The sequence below is a fragment of the Centruroides sculpturatus genome, unplaced genomic scaffold (assembly GCF_000671375.1).
Source record: "Centruroides sculpturatus isolate CEXI.00-Female unplaced genomic scaffold, Cexi_2.0 scaffold2027, whole genome shotgun sequence".
Classification (NCBI taxonomy): Eukaryota; Metazoa; Arthropoda; class Arachnida; order Scorpiones; family Buthidae; genus Centruroides; species Centruroides sculpturatus.
The window spans coordinates 67,022-78,832 of NW_019386228.1; the positions used below are offsets into that span (position 1 = coordinate 67,022).

General features: G+C 30.3%; 1 protein-coding gene across 3 annotated transcripts; it reads left to right on the forward strand.

Annotated features, from left to right (window-relative positions):
- Positions 1-114: 114 nt before the first annotated feature.
- LOC111614173 lies at positions 115-11,080 on the forward strand. Of its 3 annotated transcripts, none has more exons than XM_023355554.1 (5): positions 115-253; positions 5,001-5,108; positions 5,176-5,328; positions 6,873-7,015; positions 9,042-11,080. In XM_023355554.1, the coding sequence occupies exons 1-5, from the start codon at positions 232-234 to the stop codon at positions 9,225-9,227; spliced, it is 612 nt and encodes a 203-aa protein (XP_023211322.1). In that variant the 5' UTR covers positions 115-231; the 3' UTR covers positions 9,228-11,080. The 3 variants fall into 3 exon arrangements, with proteins under 3 accessions (XP_023211322.1, XP_023211321.1, XP_023211323.1); XM_023355553.1 differs by lacking the exon at positions 115-253 and adding an exon at positions 2,601-2,852; XM_023355555.1 differs by lacking the exon at positions 115-253 and adding an exon at positions 4,069-4,207.
- Positions 11,081-11,811: the final 731 nt, after the last annotated feature.

Consider the following 11,811-nt stretch of genomic DNA (forward strand, 5'->3'; position numbering starts at 1 on the left):
AAAAATTGCCGCGTGTCGTAAGGGGGAGGCGCTAAACGGAAAAAAACACGAAAATTTTCCATTTTCGTTTGATAGTTCGGACAGGAGGTGACGTTCTCACGGTGGAAGAACGTGAAGCTTCTAACAAATTGTTCGGGAGATTGAATTTTCTGCTTCTTCATTCCACACGATGGACAATTCTGATAGAAGTCACGTGATTAAACACACTTGGCCTACGTACTCAATCCTGGTATGCGAAACCAGACAGACAAAGGTAAATTTCTGTTCATCGATTTACTTATACCTTTCCACAGCTTTTTATTCGTTGGAATGGCGCGAGTTTTTCAAAATTTACAAATTATGGAAGAAGCATCTAATTTACTTCAATAATTTCAATAATCGGTCGGTATGATATTATTTATCTCTTTTATAAATTTTCGTCCGAATGGCAATTATATTATTAGGTTTCTGAAGACAAAGTCTGCCCAAAACGGGACGACTATTTATTTATCTCGTGTTCCTGTAAAGTGTATAGGTGGTCCCGTTTTGGGCAGACTTTGTCTTCAGAAACCTATCATTTAACTCTTTAAAGTGAGTATTTAATCCTTCGAATTTATTCCAGCCAAGTTACAGTAAACAGCTATAAATATAAAGAAATCATAAAAATTGATAACGAAAATTTTGTTTTTTATTTTAATCAAACTATTCCAAGTATCCCAAAATTATTAGATATTCATTGTCTTCTAAATCTACATGTTGTTTCTTTGTTAAATTATAGGATTTAGTAGACCAAAGCACACAAAATCCAAGGAAATCTGTTCGAAAAATCTTTATGCACTTTTAAAAATGAACGTCGTCATAAATAAACATTGTCGTTTAATAAATGATTTTTCCCAATGAAATATCGACAGAATATTGCTAAATTTGGAAGATTAAATAAGTAATTGTCATTATTATGCGTCTAAAAATCATTCGCCAGTATTATCGATAAATGAAATTATTTGCCATGTTGGGATCTTCACCAAAATTGTAGTCGATTAAGTAGAATTGAGAACAAGGGCAAATTCTCATAGAATACATTTTCCATCAGCTAGATCAGACAATTAGACTGAGGATAGCATCGATTAGATTAATGGCGTTATCCTCAGCCTCTTTACCTCAACTATTTGATGAAATAGTAAAAAGCGGAGAAAAGTAAAGCATTATCTTAGAATTACGAGTATGCAACCGATTTGAATGTAATAACAACGCTTGCAATGCCAACTGTACGATAATTTATTTTTATTTTTAATTCAAATTATGAGGATTTTATCTTGATTTTATTCTACTTGGTCGTTCTGTTTCTGCTCTTAATCTTCTGATCCGACAGCATTAGAAACACGAAATTAGAAACATGAATAAATTATCCGTGTTTCTAATTATAACTTATCTCTCCTCACTAGTAATATTTATAGCAAATATCCCTCTTTTTTCAAATAGTTTATGATCAGTAGGTATTTATCAGTTACGTCATGGGAGATAAAATTAAATTTACGAAAGATGAAAGAGTTCCTCATTGTTTCTCTCTCATTGAAATTGCTAACGTCTACATACGATTATCCACTTGACGACATTCATCTATTCTATTATCTAGAATCGTGTCCGAATTTGCCACATATTTCAATATCTAATTTCAACTAGATTTTGCTTTCAATTGTGTTATAAATTGCTTGATTTGTTAAACTTATCTGTTAATCCGTAAACGATTACTCTAGCAATCAATTATAATCTAACCTAGAACTGGTTATCGAATCTTCCCGATATCTAGATTTAGATTATGGTAGAAAATTAAATGTCCTTTCGACGTGTCATCATCTATTTGTGATTTCTGACAATTAAAATGACGATGGGAACCCGGAAACCTCGCTGCAGGCTTATAGTTTAGCCATCATCTTTGCCTTTTCGTTCCTTCTAAATTAACTCGGAGAACTTATTTTCGCGTCGTTTAACGAAATATCGACCCAAACCCGAGTTTAATGCGAGTCACTAATAATTGTTAGTGTTTCCATCTATCGAATAATTTCGTAACTATAATAAACATAGTTTTTTTTAAATCCAATTTGTACTTTTTTCTCATAAACATTCGCTTTTGCCCGTATTCACAATCAGGGATCAAGCGTTAGAGTTAGAAGTTAATCAATAAGACTCTACGTATTAAAAGTAAAATGAACGGTAATTAGGTAACTCTTGATCCGAATACGGGCATATGACGATTAACATTTAGTTTAAAATATAGAATTTAATATCGAGTAAATAGATTTGTTGTCGTTGTAGCCAACGAAACAATAAAATCAACTATACTGTATCATACTTATATTAAATGGAAAGTTTTATTTTTATTAGAAAATTCGGATCGAAAATAAGGGAAATAGTTCGTTTATAATGATGTTATTATGTTTCTATTGTAGGAGTGCGTGAAATGTAAGACTTAGGCACGTATTTATACACAAATCGTGCATAAGATGTAGCATTATTCGAATTACGTGAAGCCAGGTGTAAAGATATCTACAATACAACGTCTTTGGAGAGAAGGCAGGTCACCAGACGGCGAGGAGTGTATTTTCCCTTCCTCGCACCCCGCGTATAACTCACGTTTTTATTGGAAGGCTGCTCGATGACGTAGTTTAAATGAGTGCGGGCGATAATCGTCGCACGTGCCGCTTTTTACACGGCAAACATGACCATCAGGACAAAGTTGCTGTTTTTCCTCTTCGTTTCTTGCCAACTGGTCATGTTGGTGGCTCAACTCGCTTCTTTGGCTGGTACTTACTGGACCTCTTGGCACTTCCGCTATAACATGACCAACGTCGATCACTTCGGTCGCAGCCAGGAAGGTGAGAGAATATCTTCCAATCACGTGATCGGTTCCTCATTGGAATATCCCAATTTGATAGATTGAATTTTACGTAGATGATTCTACTTTTATGACGATGCCGTTTTAAATTTCGATAATACCCGACTCTTTCTATTAGAAACGCGAAACTTATTCGTTAAATGATAGTTAAGCATAAACAAAAGTAAATTTGTTTTGTTTATTTTCAGAATGTTTCGTTACGTAACGCAAACAAACTTTAGAATAAGAACGCGTTAACTATTATAACCAGTTTGAAAACTTTCTCAAACCATCAGTTAAGTATCAAAATTTTTGGGAAATAATGCATTGTCAACGTTAGATTCTTTCTTATTTTTATTTTTTTATTAATTAATTTTAGATAATATATTTTGGGAATAACTTTAAGCTCATATTTTCTTTCTTTATTATATAAATAATAACTTACTTTAGCCAGAAGACGGAAATTGTTAAACTTAAGATACTTATAATTTACTCTAAACACTTTTTATCAAATACACGAATAATGTTTAGGCATTTAATAAATTTCGTTAAAAATATACGGAAAATCGATTTTACAAATTTTTTCGTTATCAAAAACATCAACAACAATAAATTTTTAATATTGAATTTATATTCGGTACTTCTGTAGATGTCATTTATGAGAATCCAAACGAATCTATATTAATAAATTAAAAAAAAAAAAACTATAAATTTACTCGTGGACAAGTACAGAAAATTTAGCAGGCTTTTATAAAAATACTTTATCATAAACATTGTTTAATAGTAGAATTACTATGTACAGTACTTTTAATATAGTAAGTTCTGCTTATAGTGTTTTATATAGTGTTTTATAGTATATAAAATTGCTTTTTTATCTCAATTTTTAACTATATTATTTAGGAAATAATAATTATTATTATTGTTTTTGTTCGCGATATTAGGCTTATATTAAGTGAAATAAGACTTTATTAATGTTTCTTAAAACCTTTTACTCGGTAATTTTCAGAAAGCACTTTAAAACATCCGTATTAAATGTAGTACGCACCTCAATTACCTATCCTTACTAATACAAAACTATTTCTATGATACTACTACTTGCGCTACTACTGTGGATGGTGACGCGTTGACGGGAGTCACGTTTTACTCGCATAAAGGTCACGCCATCTATTTAACTTAAAATTGATTACAATTATTCGCGAGCGACTTGTAACGATGAAGTCTCGATCGCCGGCTGATGGATCCACTCGATTTTCCTATCCAACACGAAACAATGGAACTAAGGAAAGAATAATCGTTCGATTCGAGTCTGCTCGTTGGAGGACGTTTAAGGCAAACGGGTCACGTAAAGAATGACAGGTATTTGCGACTGGCGATTCCTGGCCGGCGACAGGTAAACAGGTCTTTTGTCCCGTATATGGGAGACTTGTGGGCATCTCAAGGCCTCCGGCCGCGAATTATGCCAGGTCTGGCGCCAAATATTCCGAGGGTTACGCGCAGTGCCGAGATAATATCGATTCTTTGGCGTCCATCAGACGCTCCACCCGACTCATCGCTCCTTCTCTATAATTTTTTTTTACCGTCATGTGAAATATCTTACCTTTGTAAAAGTCGAATGGATAGAACACTTCCTATAGGTGAAATTAAAAGTGAAAAATTATGGATGGTCAAGAGTCTGTATAGTTTCTACTCTTTAGAAAACTCTAATTTGACTTTTCCGAGATAACGAGTTAAAAAAATTAATACTTAAGACACGTTAATCGAATTGAATTTAGCGAAATTAAAACGTATGAAACAGTTCCGAAAGTTTTTATGTACGAGCCGGTTTTTATAGCCTACGAAAATTGAGAATAATTGTCGAATGTTCCCGTTATAACCTCGAAAAATGTGAACATACTTTTGAAATCACGTGACAATGTTCAAAAGAGTGTAGCAGGTAAACACAGTAATACCTAAGAAATCAAATCGGCGACCTACATACGCATTTAAGAATGAGCATGATAAATTACGAAAGTGAAAGCATTTATACAATTTTTGGTCAATTTTTCTATCTCAATCAATAGAGAATTGTTTGTTTTATTTACGCTTTTTTCTTATTTAAATCTATAAGTTTGGAAGAAAGGTGCTCATGTTGTCATATTTCTCTTTTCAGTCGAATCTCGTGGACACGCTGGACTGTGGTCGAGATGCGTGAAAATCCGCAGAGGGAGAGAAACCAAAGAAGAATGCTTTTATAATTTCGCCAACGCTACTTATGAATGTAAGTACTCGCTTCTGTAAGAAAAATCTCCCTACAGACAAACAAAAAACTCATCTTCTAATTTCAGTCGGAAAATTCTGCAAGATCGCCACATCCGCCGTCTGCGTTTTGCAGTCCACTCTCAATCTGTTCCTTCTGACGGTAGTCATAGCAACCGCATCCCGCAAAAATGCTGCATCTGTCTTACGTCATCTTCGTTCTCCACTCTTCACATTGCAAGGTAATTTATGCAAAAATTAAATAATAATTGATCGATGCAATTAACACACTCTTTCTGAGGGTGGAATGTCCTTTTATAATTTACAAAAAGTGATTAATAAGACTTGTTCAATTTTCATTTCTCTTCTAATTATTATACCAAATTTCTGCTTTTATTCATGAATAAATTAATACTTTCGGTGTTAGTTTTATTTTAATATAAAAAAAAATACCTCAATGCATCTAAAATTTGTGTTTAAACGAATTGTGCGTAATTTTATCACTTACAACGTATTCATCGAAAGAAATGATACTATAAGTACTAAAATATATTAACATAGTTTATAGTCAAGCGTTATAACTTATTATATCATTGGAAAAAAATACATTATAACTTATGGAAGAACAGAAGTAGTAGTAGCTAAACTAAACCTTAAAAACAATTGTATTATTTTATAGGCTATATAAACCTTACATAAAAGTATTATTCATTTACTTTTAATATTATTTTACAGACATTTAATATTAGTAGGAAAAAATCTAAGGAAGTGTAGTGTATACTACTTGCACATATAAGCTTATACAGTAATCATATATTATTATAAGAATGTGAAAATTAAATGTTTTATTTTTAAGCATTTATCTTAATTACATCAGATTGAAAACATATGGTGACACGATAATGATAATATATTATAATTTTTAAGTCGGTCTTCGTAATTAAAAGGTATTTTATAAACTGCAGTCATTTCAAAACTACATTATTACGAAATAACTTTAAATTTTATTATAATTATACATAATTTTATCATAACTGAAAGCATTCTAAAGTTTCCTAAGCTATTATTATTTTCTCACTTAATCATTTTTACTGTCTTCTAAACAAGTCCCCCTTTTTGCAATTCTGGTATTTTTCATCCCTTTGCTTTAATTCATATATTAATTTTTTTTTATTTAGTATAAGATTTGACATTAGAATAAGATTAATGGTTATTGGAGAATTTAAACAAGAAATCCGATATTATGCCGGTATAGGTATTTTCTTCTATTTGTAAAGGTGTAAGAAAAGACGTCCTGTTTCTAGTCTAGATTATCGAAAAAAACAATAAAATCCTCCTTGTATTGGTTTTCCTCGATCCGTTTGGCCAACTAACGTGTCCTACAATCCGAAATCGGATAACTGACAAAAATTCAAGATTACTTCATACCGGATATACTTAACAGATGATGTCAACGTTTAAGAGGGTGAGAATACGAATTACATTTCATGAACAGTGACGCAACTGGCTAATTCTCGAAAAGATGATGGCGCCGGCTTGTTTAACATTGACCAGAGGTCGAATAATAACAAGTTTGAAGAGGCGATTTGAGACAATTTGAATATTTCCACGAAATCAAATGTTTCCGGGTCGATGACGTCAACGTGTCAGGGACGAGCGAGGAATAGGGAGTAGAGAATTTACTTTGAACTTGGCCTGATTTTACGATTGGGTGGAGAAGCACCGAGGTCAACGATAAATGGTAGTTCAATTTTTATTATTTATTTATTTATTATTTTTTTTTCAGGAACCGTAGCAGCTACGGCGCCATTATTATACGTAATTGGAAACATGGCGGAGTTGGTCAATCACTTAACCACTGCCTACAACCTGTTTTTTGTTATAGAAGTTAAAGTATGGTACGTTCATAACTGGGCATACTGGATACAGGTAATTTTATATAACTTTTTTAACAAAAAAAAGCCTAAATTATACAGTATGATGCAGTGGCTAATTACACGTTTTAGTCAATACGAGAATAAGCTGCAGAACATTATGTTCTTCAAGGACCGACGAATACTTTTAGCTTTATAACAAACTATTTAAAAAAAAGACCAATTCTTAGACAATATATGTATATTTATATGCACATATATATTTATGAACTGAAACTTGTATAATATCAGCAATCAAACAGATTGGGGATGTTTAAAAGACTTATCCTATATTTAAACAATGACCAGTGCTTCACGATAAGGAAAAACAATAAATGAGTTAGAAAATTCTAGAAGTGTTGAAAAAAATAATGTACTTTTTGTATTATTCAGAAATACTTGATAATTCTAACGTGATGATCAAGTAAATCTGAAAATATATAAAATTTAAAAATCTAATAAAATCAAAAATTTCAATAGTTAGCGTTAAATAACGTTAAATGATTCATAAGTGACTTCTTTCTTTTATTAAAATTATTTTAAAGTTTTTATATATGAACAATATAGTTTCTATCATGTTCATATTTGCAATTTTATTGTGTGTTTATTTAAATAGATCAATGCTTTAATGAGCATAAAATAGATTCTTCCAAGTTATAATAAAATAAAAAATTTCCATATAGACCATATAGATATAATATTCTTGTTGCTGTTGTTTACACAATAAACAACAGCAACAAGAATTAGCAGCGTTACATCTCTAAACGTGGATTTAAACGCATAATTTTGGATGAATAGACCAAAATACAGCCCGAAACTACAAAAAGAAGTAATCAAGAAGAAAGTGCTTCCAATATTAATTCGTCATTTACATTTACACAGAATTATTCAATTTTCCTTCAATCTACTGTAAATACTTCTATAAATATTGTACAAAGATTATGTGGCATGTGTTAATAATTAAATATTTTGGGTTATAAACTAATGATATTATTTTACAGTAGTAAATTTTGTTGACTGCACTTTAATAAGTGCAGTCAACAAAATTTTGATCCTACATTCTGAACTCTTATTTACATAAAGTGATATATAATTATCGACTTCGAATACGAATTAAACATAAATAATAATACTTATAATATTAAATACAATTTTTTAAAAGTTTTTACTCATATTATGTTTTTATTTAGAATTAAGCTAGTAAAAATTATCTATAGCTAGTTAATCTAGAGGTGACCGATCTGAAATTATATTTTCGAAATTATTACTCCACAAATTTTATAAAACTGTCGATTTAATATCAAGAGTTTGTTAAAAATGACAACATTAATCTCAAAATTATCGTCTTACTGTAAAATTACATCGCTTATTTTTTAATAATACGTTTAGTAGCCTAACTAGAACCAGTTTTAGGGAACCCGAATTAGAACAATTCACCAATTCGCCCTGTATTTCTATAGATGAAGAGTAAATTGGATATTGTATGTACTGTACAGTACATGTGTGTAAGTGCGTTTGTCATATTCAAAGTTTTTTCTAAGTTTATTTTAAAAACGGTATTTATTTACTAAGGTAAAGAGGCCAGCCACCCGGAATCCTTCAAAGAGCAAACCCAGAGATTATGTTACTGAACACTCTTTGAAGTTTTGACTTACTTAGTCTAGGAACACAAACACGATTTTCTGTTGCGCGACAGTAAATCGCCATAGACTTAAATAGATAAATTATATTACGAGAAATTGGATCCCCGTACATCATCCATTCAAAAAATTGCTCTTTTTCTCTCAACTAGTTTCCTGAAATTATCCATCCCAAAAAGAAATTTTAATAGTAAATTAGGCAAAAGTAAATGTATATGAACTCTACAATCTAACAGCACGTAACTGCACATAGTAACAATAGCATTTGTTTCGTTAGTCGCGTAATTCAAAATTGTTTTTTCCTCTAGTCAGTCACCTTCGAAACTAGAATCTGTCTATGCATTATTCAGTAATAGAGTAACAGGTAAAAACTAATCAATAATTAAATATAATCTTTTTCAGGTGTCAATTCTATATCTTTGGATATTCTCCGTGCTTCCTTATATTCAATTAAGTAGACTTAAAGGCTGGAATCTTTTTCATCAAGGTTTACGATCTTTTTCGAGGAATGGTGGATCGGCAGAACTGGGAGAAATACCTGAATTATCGTCACTAAGAAGACGATCTGACGATAATAGAGATAATTAAATAATATTTCAGTATTAATCAAATTATCGCAAATAAATTATAAAGTTACAATTTAGTTGCGATAATTTACAATAAGTTCAAATGAATTTTCGACATCGTTAAAACGTATAATTGTGTGTAATACTTTTGATCTCGATAGCATAAAATTAGAATTTATTTTCATTATTTGACTAATAATTAATATATACAAATACTTTAATTATTTTTGTAGTATATAGGCTGTTCTTAAGCCTGAAGCATCAAATTATGTGATTAATTAAGAATATGTAATTAGTCGAAGAAAAGAGGTGTTTGCTACGCTAGCAAGTTACTATTGATCTTTTGGACCAATAGACGTCATGAAAAGTAATTAATTGTTTTACATGATCTCACAAATATAAATCTATGATATATTATCGTCATATTAATAAAAAAAACATTACAGTAATTTTAAAACTAATTATAGTAGATGAATCTGAATTTATATTAATAAATTGCTAATTAAAATAAGTTACGAATCATGTTGCATAGTAGTATACCGGTTTTTAAATAGCTTAAGAAACAGACTAGTATTGCAGTTGAAATTTATTTTGTTCGCTAAAAAATATCCTTTCGTTATAGACACATTTATAGAGAATTCGAATAGAGACCATCTCTAAACAGCAGCTACGTTTTAGCAACTTACCTTTTAACAAACATGCTTACGAAATAATTTTTAAACAACGGCCACCTCCGAACAGCGGCCAGTTATGTTTCCGCCAGTGTTCGTTGTTAAGAGGTTTGACTATATTTAATTTCTTCTATTGTTACAACAAACCTAATATTTCAGCTTAAAATTTACAGCTAGATAAACTAATTTTTAACAATACAATGATTCGATTTCTAAAAATTAATCTGATTATCTTTCATATAGCCATCATATACAATAGCATTATTAAAAAGTAATTATTTTTATTATAAATTTTATAATAAAAACCTGACAAAAAATTTTGCCCCCTATTTGAAGTTTCTGATTGCTCCGCTATGCTCTACTATATATCCGGTATACTCTATATAAATTTCACACGAATAAGAAAGAGTGAATTGAAACTTATTCGCATATTTTCTCAGGTCTTCTGTATTATATTGATATTTAATATTTTTAGAAATAAAATTCCATAGTTTATATATCGATTTATATAAACAAATATATCGAAAGGTTAGATCTACATCTATTGGAGTATATTTTATACACTTTAATATAAAAATGTCAATAAAAATAGAAAATATTTTCTTTTTCTTTAAAAGAATGTTAGCCTAATCTTATAAAGAATATTTACAGATTATTAATGAAAATACACGCACATACGCACGCACATGTAAATACAAGTACATACATATACATACAGATATACATATTTATAAAAATTAAACAGTTTCTTACGCTTTTTTCTTATTTTCGAAAGATTAATCTTCTTTCTATTTTCTGAAAGCTATTGTATTATATATGCTGCATAGAGTATTAAAAAATAAAGTAAAATTTGATGTTATAACAAGGAAAGTTCATTAATTCTATGCTGTGTTTGTAAACACGAAATAGAACGGTAACCGTGTAAAATTTTATGGTTTTTGTGTAAGATTGATCTCAATGTTATTCTGAGAAATGGAAAGTATCATTGTTATAGAGCTGCCAGAACGAAATCGTAAAATTTCTCTTCTTACTTTACATTCGATTTATGTGAAGAAGAGTACGAGATCAATGCTCTTGTCTCTCGATACTTCTTACAATTCCGGTGACGGTTTAAAATACAAAAATAAAAAGAATTTACGTACAAGAATTTATACAGTTTATGTGAAAAGTATTAATGTATATAATATATAATTTTGTACAAATGAAACGTATATTTTGAGATTAAAAACTATATATTTTAATAAAACATATTTTATAAAAAAGTATTTTTTTCTTTTTTACGTTAAAAAATTTATTTAATATAATAAATTACAATACTATAATTTTCTTAATTAAAACACTAATAATTAATTACATGTGTTTCTTCATTCTTTGATTAATAATAGCGAGAGATTGCGAGAATATTATTGATAGTCTAGTTGTTATGACATTACTATTGATTATTTGACGACTACTCTAGTGTTAAATTAGGTTTGATTAAATCCTAATTTTTTCAGTGTAATTTCTTCTTAATAAGAGCTATTCATAAATTACATAACGCATATATGGGTGGTTGTGTATGCAAGGTAATAGTTATGTGTGTTACAAGGAGATGGAACTGTTTACAAAAATATCACGTAATGCTAGGTTCTCAACCCTTGGGTAACAGAATAACTCATTTTTCTTTCTGAAGTGTTACGTAGCGTATTTTCGTGCCAGTGCTTTGTACGAGATACATATAATGAATAAAATAATGTAACAAATTCGATGTGTCGTGCTGTGTTTTATTCCATACTACATTTAAGGGGAATTGATCGAGGATATGCTTTACGTAATTTTGAGAGTGGGTTGTACGATAGCGTTACAAAATGGTATTGGGGAGTGGGAGGCGGGTCGAAAAGAATAAAAATAGAGTTACGTAATTTATGGACAATCCAAGTGAAACTAAATTCTTTG

Bases quoted from the DNA above. Each gene is read 5' to 3' on its own strand.
- LOC111614173 (XM_023355553.1), top strand. From the start codon at position 2,696: ATGACCATCAGGACAAAGTTGCTGTTTTTCCTCTTCGTTTCTTGCCAA. The intron at 5,329-6,872 runs GTAATTTATGCA...TTTTTTTTTCAG, and splicing joins TCCACTCTTCACATTGCAAG to GAACCGTAGCAGCTACGGCG. The intron at 7,016-9,041 runs GTAATTTTATAT...AATCTTTTTCAG, and splicing joins ACTGGGCATACTGGATACAG to GTGTCAATTCTATATCTTTG.